Source organism: Cydia fagiglandana, chromosome 4 (assembly GCF_963556715.1).
Source record: "Cydia fagiglandana chromosome 4, ilCydFagi1.1, whole genome shotgun sequence".
Lineage (NCBI taxonomy): Eukaryota > Metazoa > Arthropoda > Insecta > Lepidoptera > Tortricidae > Cydia > Cydia fagiglandana.
Window position 1 is genome coordinate 2612558 of NC_085935.1, and position 19142 is coordinate 2631699.

At 38.3% G+C, this 19142-nt stretch overlaps 1 protein-coding gene across 1 annotated transcript in view; it reads left to right on the top strand.

Annotated features, from left to right (window-relative positions):
• LOC134663504 (uncharacterized) overlaps nt 1-19142 on the top strand; it is a 30646-nt gene that overhangs the window by 10100 nt on the left and 1404 nt on the right. Inside the window, exons 2-5 of the mRNA XM_063519880.1 lie at nt 15152-17470; nt 17614-17811; nt 18047-18188; nt 18487-18699. Coding sequence (XP_063375950.1) covers nt 15152-17470; nt 17614-17811; nt 18047-18188; nt 18487-18699 — 2872 coding nt within the window. The remainder of the gene's footprint in view (nt 1-15151; nt 17471-17613; nt 17812-18046; nt 18189-18486; nt 18700-19142) is intronic.

Genomic DNA, 19142 nt, shown 5'->3' on the forward strand with positions numbered 1-19142 from the left:
TGTTTTTTTGGAGGAAATTTTATGAAGATAATTTATTTTAAAAAAATTATTTTGCTATGGGACGCCGTTTATGAGTTATTTACAAAAAACTAAAAAGGGACATTAAAATTGATTGTAATTAACTTACCCGCTGCTTTGTCTTTTTAAATATTGATCCTAGCGAAAAGTGTTCTACATGTTTCTTGTAGGAAATTTTACGTTTATTATTTATGTATAAATTTTTTTTTGCTATGAGTCATACTTTTCAAATTATTAACGAAAAAATAAAAACAAGGAACCTTAGAATTTATTATAATTAAATTTCCATCTTTATTATCTTTTTAAATATTGATCCCTGCGAAAAGTGTACTGAATCTTTTTTGTTCAAAATTTTATGTAGATTATTAACGTCTAACAACATTTTTTGATATTGGCCACCGTTTATGAGTTATTTACGAAAACCTAAAAAACGGGACCTTAGAAGTGATTGTAATTAAAATTGCCGCGTTAAAATCTCTTTGAATATTGATCCTAGCGAAAAATTGTACTGAATCTTTCTTGTAGGCAATTTTATGCAGAATACGTATGCGATAGAATATTTTTTGCTATGCGCCACCGTTCAAGAGTTATTTACGAAAAACTGAAAAAAGGGACCTTTAATGTCAAATATCTCACTTCCGGTCAAGATTTCGATCGAGCAACCGGCAAATTCGGATTCAGCGGGGTCTAATTAGGTTAAAAAATCCGGTTGCCAAAAAGTAATATGCTTTGCCAGTCGAAATCGATTTTATGAAAAATATGACCAGTCTAGTAATACTTAGGCCTACTTGCACCATTCCACTAACCCGGGATTAAGCGGTTAAACCGTTAACCAAGTGTCAAATTGTACTGGTAACCATGATAACGCCAGGTTTAACCGGTTAATCCCGGGTTAGTGGAATGGTGCAAGTGGGCCTTACAGTACCTATTTTATTTTACTAACACAATAGGCACGGTTTGAAAGTAAAGTTTTGTATTTAGTTTCCCGTCAATCTATTTCCAAAGCAAGTAAAGCCGGACCAAGGTAAGTTTGCATTGCATTTACAAAAGTGTGGCAACGTCATCATTAATATCAAATTTCTATGACGTTTATTATAAAAAACCGGGCAAGTGCGAGTCGGACTCGCGCACGAAGGGTTCCGTACCATAAAGCAAAAAAAAACGGGAAAAAATGCAAAAAGAAAACGGTCACCCATCCAAGTACTGACCACGCCCGACGTTGCTTAACTTTGGTCAAAAATCACGTTTGCTGTATGGGAGCCCCACTTAAATCTTTATTTTATTCGGTTTTTAGTATTTGTTGTTATAGCGGCAACAGAAATACATCATCTGTGAAAATTTCAACTGTCTATCACGGTTCGTGAGATACAGCCTGGTGACAGACAGACAGACGGACGGACAGCGAAGTTTTAGTAATAGGGTCCCGTTTTATCCTTTGGGTACGGAACCCTAAAAATGAAATGAAAATCTTTATTTTTAATTACAAAATTTTATTGAAAGCAATACAGACGTCATTTTGGTGTAATTTTCGAATTGGCCTCTAGTTTCATATCAAGGTTTTACCTTTAAAATCACAAGTGTATGTGACCGCGACACGGGAACGAAACGGAAAGCTGCCGGTCGACTCGCGCGCAGACGGTGATGCGCGCGCGGGTGAAAGTGGAAGTCGAGAGGTGACGCGTCTGCCCGAAGGCTGGGTGCCGTGAGAGATTATACTTACTCGTTATTATAGCGCCGATATGTAACAACACTAACAACTGCCAGTGTAACACACTGCGCTTAGTTATAAGAGCGATAGAAAAGTAGATATAGATATCAACATTTCGATTTTGGCGCTATATCCTCCGTTGTACCAGGTTGTACGTTTCAGTCGACACGACAGCGCCGAAGCTGAAAAAGGAGGGTTGTATTTTTGACCTGTATGACTACTAAACGGATTAAGTGCGATACTGCTGATTTAAAGTGTTAGATTCATTTTTAGTGCATTGCAAATGATTATAAAAACAAATAACGGGATTTCTGACACCAACTATTTTCATATTAAGTATCAAAATTAAGAATTTAAGTATTAAGAAGCCATTTGAAGGTAGATTTTGATTACTTATTTTTTAAATACCTTAAGATACAGACAATAGGTAATGTACACTAATCCAAAGTAAGGCAATGCCGTTACGTATTTGAGCAAAAGTTACGTATTTGAGCAACATCGGCGTTATTCATGTCATCATAGTCATACCATCGTTATGTCCGTGTTACAACATCGAACGAAATTCGGAAATAAACAATGAGCTGGCGCTAGTGTCCGCAATAGGCGATAGATGACACCATTTTATGTCCGTCATGGTTATTTGATTTGAAATTGATTTTATGTCTTTTTTCTTCTTGTACCTTCCGTGCTTTTTCTCACTTGATGGTATCATCGGAAGATCAGCGATGGAAGCCACCAGCAACATGCTGAGATGAGGCCATTTCGTGGCACTTTAACCTTATTTTGGGTTTTCTTTATTATGATGTATTCTCTCGTTGGTTTGTGCTTACGAATAAATTATATTCTATTCTATTACATGCTATTAAGGTTAGATCACACTGCATGTGTCAGCACAGCATCGGTGCGCTGCATTGTGTAGTTGCATATTTACGAAACGCAACGCAAGTGATGTATTACTATGTACTTAACTGTAGGGATTGTAGGGTCTAGGGAGTTAGAATGAATATTTTTAATTATAACACCGCCTTAACTTTAGGAAAAGAAAGGCCAGAAAATGAAGAATTTTTCATAGACAATTAAATCTTCGTTTTTTTGCCGCATTATAAAACCTACTTATAAATACTAGAGTTAGACCAAGAAAAGTCTGCATCGATTTTTATAGCATACGCAGTGCAAGTGTTACTTCATAACTTCATGGAATTTGACGTTTAAAATAACACTGCTACAAAGTCGTTGCAGACTTGTCTTGGTCTGACTCCATCAAACATCGCGCACCTACTTATACTATTCGCTTTTATGCTAATATTGCTAATGGCTACTCACTTTTCTATAACTATTGGACTGGAACTGGAGCACTTGTTTGTTATGTTAATAAGTTGAAGTGACGTAAACAAGTGCGAGTCGGACTCGCGCACGAAGGGTTCCGTACCATAAAGCAAAAAAAAAAAACGGAAAAAATGCAAAAAGAAAACGGTCACCCATCCAAGTACTGACCACGCCCGACGTTGCTTAACTTTGGTCAAAAACCACGTTTGCTGTATATGGGAGCCCCACTTAAATCTTTATTTTATTCTGTTTTTAGTATTTGTTGTTATAGCGGCAACAGAAATACATCATCTGTGAAAATTTCAACTGTCTAGCTATCACGGTTCGTGAGATACAGCCTGGTGACAGACGGACGGACGGACGGACGGACGGACGGACAGACGGACAGACGGACGGACGAACAGCGAAGTCTTAGTAATAGGGTCCCGTTTTACCCTTTGGGTACGGAACCCTAAAAATGGTCGATTGTAATTATAACACAAAAAAGGTGTCATAATATCTTCATGTAGCTGTATATCTAAACGACACGGAGAATCCAAGAGTGCACTCGTACTAATAATCTTTAATTATTTATAGGCGTCTTTATGAATTTTATTGACCGTGAAACAGTTTTAAAAAGTTCTTTTTAGAGGCAATCAGTAACTAATTTCTTAAATAAAACCCTATTAGTAGGCAGACAGACCTTGGAAACAAAATACGGGGCTCATGTGGAAAACTGACGTTAGCTATGTTTACTATCACATACTTACTGTAGGTAGGTATATGCATACATATATGTAAATAGGAGATCTGGAATACCTGGGAACCATACAAATCTGCCAACAGCGCAAATTCAAACATTTTAGAAAAAGGTCACTTCTGGTGTTCTTGTTAGGCGTCACAGGCATACATTAAACTTGTTTCTTTTGATAGTTTTGATGTGCCGCCGAATAATCAAAATGTTTAGGTACGAATTATTTGCCAGTCCACGTCGTACACAGAATATTAAAACAGCATAGAGAGCGCTTCGAAAGCACTTTCATTGTTTTCTGGAAACTCACATTACCAATTATGATGCCAAAGGCGTCCAATAGAATACCTATAGGCACAGAATAAGTAAAAGTACCTACTACAAAGGTACTCTCACCTGACCTAAAGTTTGAAGATTTAAATGTATCCAAAATACAATACAATATTACTGTTCTGTTAAAATCGAAACGCAGCATTTTTTATTTTTCAATCTGTAAATATTTTCACGCGACGCCCATAAATTGTATGGTAATTAAACTAAATCTGCACCAACTTGGTAGTGAGAATTTCACGTTTATGGTGGCGCGTCCACACTCAGTTGCTCACCAAGTCGGTGCAATATTAGCTTGGTGTTAGCTGGCTTGGAATGAAGACTATTATGGGACCGTCTTAAGGATGACTCACGTTAGACCGGGCCGTGTCCGGCCCGGAGCTTCCGAATGATATTTAGATGCGAGGTCTGCAAGGTAACTTTATAATTTCTATTCGAATTTTAAACAATTAACACTACAAATTTGAATTTCGAATTTTAAACCAGCTCACTGGCCAGCAATTTCGGAACTAAAGTTTTTCAATAGAAAGAAAGATGGGTCAATTATACATAGTGCTGCAGACATTTTGGACTAATATTAGTAATTGAGTTTTCACTTCTGTCGGCACTCCCGGAGTGCAAACCGTTGTTTTTTTTTATTAGATAATTAGGTAGTTGTTAAAACTACATTGTATTGTTTTTTGTTGTGTATGTGAAATTATAATATAATAAATATATGTGAAAACACTTTGTGCTAGGGTACACGGAACTAAAATACACATTTTATGAGTAGAAAGCGCTGCTTAGCTAGTTTTAAAGTGACTGGCTTTTCAATAGCCAAGAAACATGAAAGCATACAGTAACATAGATTTATTTCAACCTAATCGTGTACCATCGCCTACACTTTTAACAGTCCATCGGTGGACCTTATTACAAAAGGCATAAGGTCTACCGATGGACAGTTAGGAGAGTTGTTGTTTGTACTAGACTCTTAATGAGACAGCCAGTAAAGGCCTTTTCACAGATTTCTCTTATTTATATGAGACGAGCGAGAGTAACGAGGGTTATGTGCAGTCAGCAGCAGAAGTTGCTAAAAGAGCGAGGTGTTCAAAATCACCTTGACACGCTCTTATTTTCTTAACAATAAAGTCGCGGCAAGATCATTTTGAATACCTGGCCCGCTTAGCAACTTCTGCTGCTGACTCTACTTACATTTTGACTGATATGATACAAACAAAATTGTGTCAGATTAATATTGCGCGTTTCGTTTTGCAAGTTATTAATGTTATTATAAGACATCTGGGCGGCCACGGCGCTAAAAAATATCTGAACATACACTTTAATGTCTTCATAAGACTTAGAGTCTTTGTTCAGATATTTGTAAGCACCTGGACCATTCTGATTATTTCTGATATACATACCTGACACCACCTACTAGCCAATATCGCCTACTAGACAAATGAGAGGCATTTGGTTATATGTTATAGGTTATAGGTACTCTAAAGTCACATCTATTTAACAAAGTATAAACCCGTTAAGGCGCTACTTTGTATTTGTGATTTTCTTTTAGGCAATACTAGGTAAATACTAACCCCTCAGGGGCTATTTAATTTTCCTTAGTAGATATTTAAATCAGTCAAGCCGTTTTAAATGTAGAGGTTAATTGCCGCGTGACAGAAAAACATATACATGCAACACATGCAAATCACATAAAAATCTAACTGTGAGAGCCTGAGAGCCCGTATAATGATCTTTTTACACAAACAATAAGGCAGTAACAATACACATATGTCATAATACTGTCAAACAATATTAATCCTTTCTCTACAACTGACATATGAGAACGTTTCCAAATAGTTTCCAACAATAACTCTAAGATATCAACCAGTTACTAGACATTTTACATAACTAAAGAAATAAACAGAGAAGCCTTAGTATTGAACACAACGTGTTATACAATTCAATTAACACTATTTATGGGAGTTTGACTGTTACTTAATATGTAAAACCGTGTATGATCGTATCTTCATGGGAAATAATACAAGGCATTACGACATCTTATCGTATTTTGATGAAATGTGGGTGTTTTTTATGCGTTTAAGTTTATGTAAGAAGATATAAAGTTTAGTTTAAATTGCCCTTAATATTGTGACCTACATTTCTTTTTATGTGAAAATTCTTTGGTTCTATCTATCTGTCTATTGAGTATGTAATTTGGTTCTTTAAATATACCTACGTGACTTTTATTAACTGGGAATATATGTACAGTACAGATGTGTGCGTTGTATGTGTAGCGGAAAGTAATGTATGATGTTAGGCACAGACTATGTATTTGCCAGAGATCTATCCGCAGACATATTTAATTTAATTTTAATATTCAAATTAGTTACACAGCGTTCCAGTTTTATTACCAAGGCACTGCGTGCGCTACTACAAAGACAAATGAAAATACAAAGAACCAAAATATTTAAACGATACCTACAAATAAAAATCAAAACACAAATTAAACACTAGTTCGATTTGGGCGAAGACGCAACTGCTGCGTGGCTCTGAGCGGCTACCGCGAAAACCGAAATTCGCAAATTGCGGGGATCTTTCTCTTTTACTCCAATGAAAGCGTAATTAGAGTGACAGAGAAAAATCCCCGCAATTTGCGAACTTCGATTTTCGCGGTTATAGCCCTGTTGCGTGGACTGATCCAGCGAAGGATTCCGAATATGTATATTATATAATTATGTGCCTAATGCTCGGAACATATGATAGATTTAAGATTGACTCACGCTAGTCCGGGCCGTGGCCGGGCCGTAGCTTCCGGCGCGTCGTTTTCTATAAAGAAAGCACCACGTGGTCACAAAACGACAAAACATCCTCCAGGCTTAGCATAGTCGCGCTACCCCCTCTGCCACGCATACGGTAATTTTACTTCATGTTCGAGTCGAAAGTGTATTTGTGTGACGTCCGTGTCTTTGAACGGACCAATCACGGCACGGGATTTCGCTCACCTAGTCCCTCGCACTCCCGCATTTTTGGCATCAACGGTTGCATGAAATAATTGCTTTAAACTCGGTCTAGGGGGTGCCCCTTAATACGCCTAACATTAATTGGCATAATATGAATTCGTATAACAGTTTTGGCATAACATAATTGTGCATAACATTGAACAGGCATAATATTAAAAAAGCATAACACTTATTGCGCATAATAATGAATCCGCATAATTTAAATATGCATAACATTATTAACTATAACATTATTTGGCACAAACTGAATTAGCCTAATTTAATAAAGCAAGAGAATTAAATGGATCAGGGCAAAACCAACTCGGTTAGGTCAGGTTCACAAGGCTAAGGCAGGATCGAGCGAAACAAAGCGAAGCTTTTCTAACAAATAATAATCTTTTTGCTGTAAAAAATTATTAAGGCGTAGTAACTGTAGTAAGTTCGTGTTTTTTTTAGTAATTTTTGTTTTCTTTTTAGGTTTTAGAAATAATTATCATATTTTGATTTTTTGGGAATTTTTTTTTAAACTGCATTTTAGACCTATTTTAGTGATTTTTTTTTATCGAGCAAAAGTCATAAACTCAGGATTTGAATCGCTGAAGTCCCTAGAGAAAGACCGCAAGGTTGCTGATTAAATTTTTGGCAACCGTATTGTGATATTTGTGATCTAAAAAAGCGCTACATTTAATTAAAACTTCGTTCTCTAAACCTACTGAACATTAATTCGAGCCGCTCTGTCTATATTTTTATTTATTTGCCTTTTATATTTATACTATTCAATAATTATGCAAAATAACTTTATGCTTATTATATTTATCCCAAGTCATCGTTATGACAATCTATGTTATGCGCATTAACATTATGCGTACTCAGTTATGCGGAATAACGTTATGCGATTTAGAAATTATGCGTAACATACGTTATGCTAAATTGAATTAGGAGAACTACGTTATGCGAATTAATATAGACCCCGGTCTAGGGGATTCCTAGTCTATGGCCGTCATAGAAAATGACATGTAGGACGCCTCAGTCCGGGCACGGCGCGGTCTAGCGTGAGTCATCCTTTATCCACCAAACACAGTGAAATCACGGACAAATCTGTATAGGTACACGTATGTATGACATTTAGTTTCAAACTCACCACTAACCCACATCGCAAGTAACAGTTATGTAAAGCGTCCTCACTTGTCCGTAACGCACATCAACTCAATCGACTGGGTGCCTGCCCAAGGTGACAATCGCTTGCGCTACGACAGTGAAACGCTTTGTGTCACTCTATCACTCATCCATATTAGTGCGACAGTGACAGTTGCGTTTCGTTTGCTACGGAGCGTGAACGATTGGCATGTTGACTACGCACCCTGGTTGCGGTAATCTCTGTTCCAAGAAGCGATCGGTTTCTCCGAGTTCTCCAACGATCATTCACTGTGCTAATCCTGTGGCAAAAACTATTTGGATTTGAAGATGATGTATTCGTTTTCTGTATAAGTTGGTAAATTTTCGACATACATAACGCCACGCGATATTGCACCGGCGAAATCACGGCGCGACAATTAAGATTTTATGAATCTGATATAGATTTTAGTATATAGAGGCAAGACGCATTTGATACCTGATAAAACTGTGTTTTACTACGAGTAGTAGAAGCTTAGTAACTTCCAAAATTTGTTTAATAATATCTGACAAGACATGACGAAGTGGAGGCTTGTTGGGTTAAAGGCTCGTTGATGTCTTTTGTTCTCTACAGCGAGTAAGCACCACTTGCACCATCCCTCTAACCCGGGGTTAAGCGGTTAAACCGTTATCCAGTGTCAAATTGTACTGGTAACCATGGTGACTCCAGATTTATCCGGTTAACCCTGGGTTAGTGAATTGGTGCAAGTGGCCTTAAGTTTACATGATGAATATTTAAGTTGTATAATTGTCATAAAGTCCATATCCAACATTAAAAAGAATGTCATTATAGTAATTTGCTGAGCAAATTTTGCTCTATAGTGATCTAATTTAAAGATTATCTAGGACGTAAACGAGTAGAAATTAGTACATTTCATTGACGTATAAAGTCTTCCTCTTAACTAGAGAGAGATATATATTCCAGTCACTTTTCGGTGAAGGAAAGCATCGTGAGGAAACCGGACTAATCCCAATAAGGCCTAGTTTACTCTGGGTTGGAAGGTCAGATGGCAGATGCTTTCGTAAAAACTAGTGCCCACGCCAATTCCTGGGATCAGTTGCCGAGCGGACCCCAGGCTCCCATGAGCCGTGGCAAAATGTCGCAATATAGCGAGGAAGATGATGAAAGAGTCTTCCTCTTTATGTCAAACCGTTTAATTCGATCTTGACCAGATCGTCGGTCCATCTTAAGGCCTGTGCACACCGGCTTGCGTGTGAGTGCGCTAAAATGTTGGAGCCGCACACGCACATGGCACGCAAGCGGTGTGCCGTCTCTCATAATGATCTGTATACTACAACGCCGCACGCGTACGTGCACGTCACGCACGCGCAGCCGGTGTGCACAGGCCACAGGCCTTTATCGGCGACCTTCCCACGTAATGTGTTCAGACTCATAACAAATAGTAAATTACAATACGAACACAGCATGAGAATGATAAATGAAAACGTAATCAAGTGAAAGTTATTCGACTTAATCACAAAGCCTGGAGCAGAGCTTTGAATTAATGAACTGTCAGTTAACAATAATTAATAGTTACATTCATGTTTTACCAATGTACCATACTGGTTTAATATACCATAGATTATTACTGTTTCTTTCTTTTAGATATGTTGGAAAATACATACGTGTTACTTAGTTGTTTACGACACAAGTGAGAAAAGTAGGAAATTCGCAACGATTGGCGAATTTTAAAACACGACCGAAGGGATTCTCATCTTTCTCTTTTACTCCAAGGCGTAATTAGTGACAGAGTAACATATCGAATTTAAACTGTTGTGAGACATACTAACATTGAATAATTTTACGGTTTTAGACTCACTTGTCGCGCGAGTGACTAAAAACAAGTGAGTCTAAACCGTAAAATTATTCAGAGTAACATATATGCCTACAATTTGCGAATTTCAAAATTTTTACTTTTTGTTGTTCTCGTTAGGCCCTCAGATAGTGACATTGCCTAGTTAGTTAATTAATAGGGGCATGAAATTAGCAAGAATTTTGCACACCACGTTTAACACAACAGATTAAGCGGAACTAAAAAATTTATACAAAGACGTTGCATAATATTACTTAATTCGAAACGCGAATTCTTCTCGTGGGCACCATTATGTAAAGATTAATTTAAAAGGTCGCCTCTCATCATAAAATACTTTGTTGTTGTGATTGATATGATAATGATTGGCATGGTTATCCTCGCCCATAATGATTATGGTATTCTAAAAGCAACAAACTTAAGACGAGGCGTGTAGCAATTAGAAAGAAAAAAACATGAAAACGTGTCTAATTATCATTTATTTTCCTTGTGTACCATGTCAGGGGAAAATCCTTAGTAGCCGCCGAATGGATCCGGCGAGCAAAATTTTAAACAGAAGTATATTTTCAGAGTAAACGTGTTAAATAAGGCTTATTAGAAAGATCTCGAGCAGTACTTGATAGACATGCAAAATACAAGAAGCACAGTCAGCAAAACAAGTCAGTGTCACAAAAAAACCCGGCCAAGTGCGAGTCGGACTCTCGCACTAAGGGGTCCGTAAGTAAAATGTACCATTACGCAAAAAACGGCAAAAACATCACGTTTGTTGTATGGGAGACCCACTTAAATATTTATTTTAATTTGATTTTAGTATTTGTTGTTATAGCGACAACAGAAATACATCATCTGTAAAAATTTCAACTGTATACCTATCACGATTCAAGAGTTACAGCCTGGTGACAGACATATGGACGGATAGTCGGAGAGCGGAGTCTTAGTAATAGGGTCCCGTTTTTACCCTTTGCGTACGGAACCCTAAAAACTGTAACTTGCGGTGTCCCTTTGTTTCCCATAAAGTTTTAAGTCATAATGTATTGTTTGTTATATTATCGTTAGTCATAAAACTGAAACCGTTAACTTTTCAGGATTTTCGTAAGGTTATTCTGTAGATAGGTTAGGTTAGGTTTGTTTTATGGCAATCCTGAAAAGTTACGCGTTTCTGAGAAAAACCAATTATGACTAACAAATAATAAAATTCGGACAAACAATACAATATGACTAAAAAGTATTTGGGAAACAATAGAGACTCGTAACTTGATGCTACTTTTGTATAGGTACCTATAATACAACTGTTTTTAACGTTGATTATCAACGAGCCCTTTTGATTTGTAAGTTGTGGACTAAAGTTACCTGATTTTACGCTACCCACTAAAACAAATTTTCCCTTTCATCCCCTAACTAATCCTCAATGAGCATGTATCAACAATCTCACGTACACCACATACGGCGACCTAAATACTGCGGCGCGTGCCGCTCGAGTGAGATGAAAGTGCATTCCGAGCACGGAGAGATGCTCAGCTAAATGTACGACCTTAGCGGCACCATACCGTTTTTATATGGTTCATAGATAGTTAAAACTTGGGAAAAATTCTAATAATTTTATTAAATATTTTTTTAAGTAGTCACACCACTATGTAGGTATATAAAGTGTAATCTGAAATAAAATGTCAAATGCTATAGAAAAAGTGATAGAGCTCTCCATTGGATGAAGCCGGATTCGAACAGGCGTCTTCACCGTTCGCCGTACGCGGCTATGCCCTCCTACTGGAGTCAGTTATGTAACGCTGCCATACATGACCCAAAATTTTTTTATTAAGCTATGAGCTTCATCACATCTGATATTTGAGTAATTCTAAGCATTTCTAGCCTGAAGTGGGGGGGAGGATGGGGTACAAAGACGGCCGCCATCCGTCATCTTTAAAAAAAATCTACTCTGATCCTGGTGGGTACTAGGGCAAGTTTGGTATCATTTTCGTATAAACGTTTTTTCAATTTCATAGTAATTTTACAAGAAAAACGTAAAAAGGTGAAAAATTTGGTTGGAGATTTTTGCTACGCGGAGCCGAAACTACAAAAGATAGAAAGTTGAAATTTGCACACTAGATTACATTTATAAAGTGTACAAGAGATAAGAAGCGATTTTGAGAAATTCAACCCCTAAGGGGGTTAAAAAGGGGATGAAAGTTTGTATGGGGTTCAAGTTTTATTTTAAGCTAGGAATTTGAAACTTCGTAAAACGATATATTATTAAAATACAAGAAAACTAATTTCAGCGTTTTTGAAAATTCATCCCCTAAGGTGGTGAAAAAGGAGTTGTAAGTTTGTATGGATATCAAAAAAATTTTCGAACGCGGGACTTGAATCTTTGTATTTGGGGATATTATTAAAAGACAGGAAAAGTAATTTCAGCGTTTTGTAAAATTCATCCCCTAACAGGGTTAAAAAGGGGTTGATAGTTTGAATCCATTACAAATCCGAGTAGACACACATTTCTTATTGGCTCCCAGGCTTGAAATGCTTAGAATTACTCAAGGAACATATGTGATGAAGCTCATAGCTTAATAAAAAATTTTTGGGTCAACTTTATAACTGCTTCCGCTATCCTCTAGGCTACCCGTCCCAAATTCTCGAGTACATGCAATCTTAGAAAGATAATCTTTATCTTATTTTTACGCATAACATTTGCTGTTTATACGTGAAACTTTTTGGGAACCTAATGGTTCAGAAACGCGTCACTTTTCACGGTTGCCATAAAACAAACCTAACATATCTATAGGATAACCTTACGAAAACCTGAAACTTAAACGGTTTCAGTTTTGTGACTAGTGATACTATGGCAAAACATTATGACTTAAAACTTTATAGGAAACAAAGGGACCCCTCGTCCAAGTCGTATCAAAACTACTCTAAAACCGTAATAAAATGTTAAATCTGAATTCGTGATAAGAATGTTAAACAAAACAAATCCGATTCGTAGCCAATTTAAATCCAAGAGCGGGTAAATAAACGAGCTGACACGTAGAAATTAAAATCGAAAGTTAGCAAGTACAATTATTATTCTATGTACCTATGGCATAGTGCGACATAAAATAGTAGAAATTAAATAAAACGCATTGCTAACTCTACATAATTGCCGTAAAATTATGTAAAAACTCATTTAATTAAATCTCGGCATCAAAATGGACCGTTTTAAATGTTTTAATCTCATTAAGCGTGTTCTGCGGTATTACACAGTCAATTTATCTGCACGGCGATTAAGTACGTCAGTATTCAGATCTTTTCTCATTTACTTAATGCACACTAGACAGGACTTGTGAATTCTTTCACTGATGTGTGGTAAATTTGTTAAATGCCAAAAAGTGTCGCCATCTACATACACGAGTATAGGCCAAAAATATGGCGCCTTCGCTCGAAAATGGCACTATATCCTGTACAATGAGTATACCTAAGTGCCATTTCACCGTATGAATGTCCTAAAAATATCCTCTGAGTTATGAAAACCTATTGTTTATTTTCGTAATTCAACGGAGAGTAGATATATTATGTGCGAACATGTTTTGATTTAGTATTTATTTTCAGAGATGTGACTTATTTGAAATACTTGTATTTTAAAATGCAAATACAAAATGCAAAATACCTATTTTGTATTTAAATACCTTTTGAAGAAAACTATTTTGTATTTTATTTGAAATAGTTTTTGGGACCTATTTTCTATTTTCAAAATACAAAATACTTTATAGTAGGTAGGTAATGTAGGTAGGCGTTACAATCTCTTCTGATGTTACAATCCTGGCAACTCTCTCATTCTTTTAACATGGAACTGTTGAATCTGTTTAGTAACGTCGTACATGACCACAAGCGTAGCGAGTGGTTAAAAAAGTGGAATCTTGAGTGTTACGAGGGTTTTAAGGCACGAGAGGAGAACAAACTTTTCTGCCCTGCAGGTGAAACACAAACGAGACGTTTTCATCACACTAACGAGAGGCATTTTACTATGTAGCTGTAAAACATTACAAATTAATGCTTTAAAAGTTGGCAGTTAAAAACCATCATCCATACCTACATCCTACCGGTTAATATGAGCAAACAACTAGAAATTTGCACTTTAGACAGAGGATTGATTTCAAAGAATAAAGAGAGTCTTTTCAACTCGGAAATTCCGAGTAATACTTTTTAATTCAGACTAGGTATTCACTATACTCAGAGTACATTTTATCGCAAAGTATTTGTATTTTTAAAAAGTATTTTGAAAATACCTATTTCGCATTTTGTATTTAAATACAAATTCAAAAGCTATTTTGTATTTTGCATTTGAAATACATAGTATTATCAAGGAAGTATTTGTATTTTGTATTTAAATACTTTTTATAAAGTATTTTTCACATCTCTGTTTATTTTATGCCACTAAAAATGAGGAGTTCTTCAAACTAGCCAAATTTTATCAAAATGGGACGAACAAAATACGACAGTAAAATAAAATTCGGCATTTTATCACATTGGTATCATAGTTCTGAAACCAGAATATTGTGTGTAAAGTGCTTTGCAACATACCTAAATACTACCTATTCGACAGGCGTCACTGTCAAAAATTAGTCTCGCTAATTGCCGCGAGGGTTGCACCACAATAATGCATATTATGATATTATGCATATGCTGTCCACAGTTTTGATAAGTATTTCGCACCACACAATCTCAATAATGTGAAATAGAAATTGTCTCGTGTCGTCCGCTTATAAATCACTTTAATAACCAACGTATCACTTTATATGTCTCACACCGGATCATTAAAGACCGCCGAGAAAAAAGGCCGGCACTTTGATCTATTATACAATTTTAAACCTTATACCGCTATATTTAAATTATTAAATCCACATAACGACTGGAGCATGTAGTAGACATGGAAAGGAGCATTATATGTTTCTGTTCTATGCCTGTACGAAAGATAATATAGTTCGGAAGCATTAGCTATTTTATATCGCATATTAGAACTTGGTTTTTCTAGAAACCTAATAAAATACTTTTGCCTTTTGTATAGTATGATTCTCAAATATTTACGTCTTTCTTCTGTTCTTTACAGATAGAAAATGACTTCGACAGAAGAAGACAAACGACGCTCGGGCACCCCGGCTTCAACGAACACCAGACGAGATTCGGCCTCAACTCGCCGCTCCAGAACTTCCAGCAGGGAGGCCTGGTCAGCAGCCCGGCCCCGGCCCTCCAGTTCCAACAACCCCTGTTCCAGCAGCCATATGTTCCACAGTTCAACAACATCATACCCACCAATATCCCTAACAATGCACAAAACCTCCCCCTAAATAACAACGGATTCTTCAACCAACCCAACCTTCCGATCCAAAATACCTTCCAACAACAAAATTTGGCACCACTCCCCCAAAATAACCTCTTGCAACAACAACCGACTCTATCCACCTTCCAGAATAACCTACCGCTCCAGCAAAACACCGGTTTCAATAATCCCCTGCAAGGCAACACTGTGAATATCGGACAGCAGAGGCCGACTCAAGCGGCTTTCCTGCCAACTCTGCCTCCCACACAGAATCAGCCATTCCAACAAAGCCCTATTACCATTCAACAAGCTCCTAATCTTGCTCCACAGAATCTAAACCTTAACAATGCCCAGATTCCCTTCCAATCATCTTTAGGCCAGGCCCCAATCTTCTCAAATGGACAAACATCTCAAATTCAGAACTTTTTCGAACAACAATCCCAAGAGAATCTGGAAAAACTGAAAGAACTTCAAGAGCGACAGCGGATTATCCAGAAACACCAAGAATTTGTACAAAAACAACAGCAAAAGCAACAGGAGAAAGTAGAAAAACTTCACGAGGAATTCGTAAGCAAACAGGCAACAAAGTCGTTGCCCACTTTTTCGACCACGGAACGCTACGAAGATTTCTACAACAGAAATCAGGAAAAGCGCAGACCACTTCTCGCGCATGAGACGGATTTATTTAGGAAAGCTGTTGAAATGTACGAGAAGCAGCACCCCACTACCACAACCTCCACAACAACGACTACCACTACCACCACCCCGGCCCCCACTAGGTACAGGACCAGAGCTAAGACTCAAACTAAAACAAGAGCTCCACCCCAAGACCGGGAAAAGCAGAAACTTTACAACGAAATCAAAAATCTTTTGGAAGAAAGCGAAACTAAAGGCTTTGACGACAGTTTGAGAGCTAAAAGCGTAGCGCTGCTTCAAAAACCTGACATCCTCAAACAACTAAAAGTTGCTTTAGCTGAGAATCCGGAAGACTTCAATGAGAAAAACTTTACGTCGCGGGAGATATCTTTGAACGGACAGAAATTCGAAGTTATAAGAACGACTAACCCCAATCTAATTCCTAAAGGCGCGATAACCGCTGATGGATCAAACTTACACATTATGGCCTCGCCTGCACCACAAAAAGAAAGCAGAATTAATTTCGATGATCTCACAAAAGGTGTTTTGCCACCCGGTGCAGACTTCGAACTAATACGACAATCCGACAACGGAAAACTTGAAGAAGTTTCCAAAATACCGAGCACTATACAAAATAAGAAGAAAGTCACATTCGTATTTCTTGAAGAACAGGACGACGGCTCATATAAAGTGAAAGGTGTCAAGGCAAACGGACAACAAACTGAAGAAGGACCTGAAGTGGAAAACATTTTAAACAAGATAAAGAAAGGCGAAATCCAACTTCCAGGACCAACTAAAATATCCAACGCCATTTTTAGTTCCACGACATCTAGTCCAGTCACAGATGCTACGGATTATATAGCCGAGTCGTCCCACCACCCTTCCAGCTACTCAAGCTTTGTCACCACTTCGAACCACGGAACATCTGGCCATACAAACCCAATCATACATACAACACCCACACCATCATACCGAAGCACTACTCAGACAACGAGAAATACTCAGCCTCAAACTTACACGCCTACAGCTAGAAGTGTAACGACAACTGAAAGATACGTCGCTAAATCCACTTCACCTTCATTCGTAGCTTCTAGAAACACCTTCAGTCCATCAACGAGGAACAGCTTCCCAAGCTCAACTCCATCTTACGTTACCTCCACGCCTTCTTACAGAGGAGAAGATTTAGTCGTCATAGGATCAAGCTCACTCCCTCCAAGCGTGGATGAAGGCAGTTCACATCTTCAATTCTCCAGACAAGCAAACCCTGGTTTAGTGGACATACTGAAAGAAAACGGGTTGTTCGCTACTGCTAAGTATTTGAAGCAATCAGGGTTGGATACGATTTTGAATGAGACTGGGCCATACACGATTTTCGCGCCGACGGACAAGGCTTTCAGGACGCTGCTGGTGCAGCTTGGAGGCCCTGACCGAGCCGAGGAGAAGTTCCGAGACAACCCGAGACTGCTAAGTGGGGTAAGTTATCATTCTTACACGTGATTTAAAAACGACCAACTTGTCGATAGTCAGAGAGAGCTTCATGATTTAGTTACGCAAATTATAGTAGAATAAACATCGTGCGACCAGCCAAATACATAATTCCCATTCCCTTTCCTCAGCTTCTTCTGCACCACGTGATCCCCGGAGCGTTCGACATCGGTTCCCTCCAAGACGAGATGACTGGAGTATCTCTCGCGGGCACCCAATTGAGGGTCAACCAATATGACATGCACGACGTCGAGTGGAACGAGGTTCGAGTGACGACCATCAATGGGGCGAGGGTGTTGGATGAGAAGAAGGATATACATATCCCGCAAGTAAGTAGTAATTAGTTGATCAATGAATGTGACCAGTCGACGAATTTCTTCAAGATATTACTCGCCTTTTTCTAGCTGGAACCCAACTCTAAGATAAGAATGAAAAGATATATGTATATCCTACAGTCAGTATTTTACCATCTACTGTGAGTCATAGACATAATAGCCCCCAGTCTAAGAAGCAGTCTAGCCAACAGAAGTCTAAGAACTAATTATCTCGTCATCTATCTTTCAGGGCATCGCGCACGCAGTAGACCGAGTGATGTTCCCGCTGCCGGTTGGAGACCTGGTGCAGACCTTGCAAGCTGACAGAGACAGGCGATTCACCACGTTCCTAAAGGCCATACATGCAAGCGGATTCGCGGATACACTTTCAGGTAAACACCTATCTACCAAAGCAGATACGTCCTCAAGCGATACTACAATTTTTTTTCTATATTTTTCAAATTTTCCCTCATCTTTTTTTTGATGAGAAATTTGTGTCTTATCAGTCTCGCTTCAGCTTTGTTTATGACACTATGCCAATATTCTCACCTGCTGCTAGTAGCCTCGGCCGTGGGTTCGAACCCCGGCTAGCACTAAACGGTCTCGCGGAACTGATGTGCCTATCTTTAGAATACCTACAACCAAAAGTGCTCAAATGAAGAGTCCCTCACAAAACTCTTTATATTCCAGAAAGTAAAACCTACACAGTATTCGCCCCCACCGACGCAGCCTTCGCGCGCCTCTCCCCGGCGGAACTCGCGCGCTATTCAGAAAAGAGCGCTGCGCGGGCGCTAGTGGCGCGGCACGTGTTGCCAGGAACGCTATACAGCGCAGGCATGCGGTATTATCAGCTCAGGAATTCCATGGAGGAAGCTACGCCCCTCACCCTACAGAAAAATGCTGGTGAGTTGTCTATCCTCATTAAGAGTTAGCATAACCTACACTATTCGCCCCAACTGCAATAGAACTCGAGCGCTACTCAGACAAAAGTGCTATGCGGACGCGGGTTGTTGGCCACCAAGCTACAGTACATATTTAGTAAGTAGAGTATTTGCTGTGTCACTTACTATGGGACACATTTGTTGTCAGATAATATGAAAATGAACAGATTCCACGAAAGTTGACATATTTTTCACACAACTCAAATTTATGTGTTCGCTTTACGCGGATAAAACGCACAAAGATTTCTGGTGGAGGTGGTGGGACTACAAACGAAGAACTTTAGCAACTTCATCAACCTTACTTCGCTGTTGAGCAAGGGAAGGCCAATGTTTTAACAGCTTCACTTTGCCATTTATGCCATTCACCCATGCCATTTTATGCCATTTGCCATGTATTTATATTTA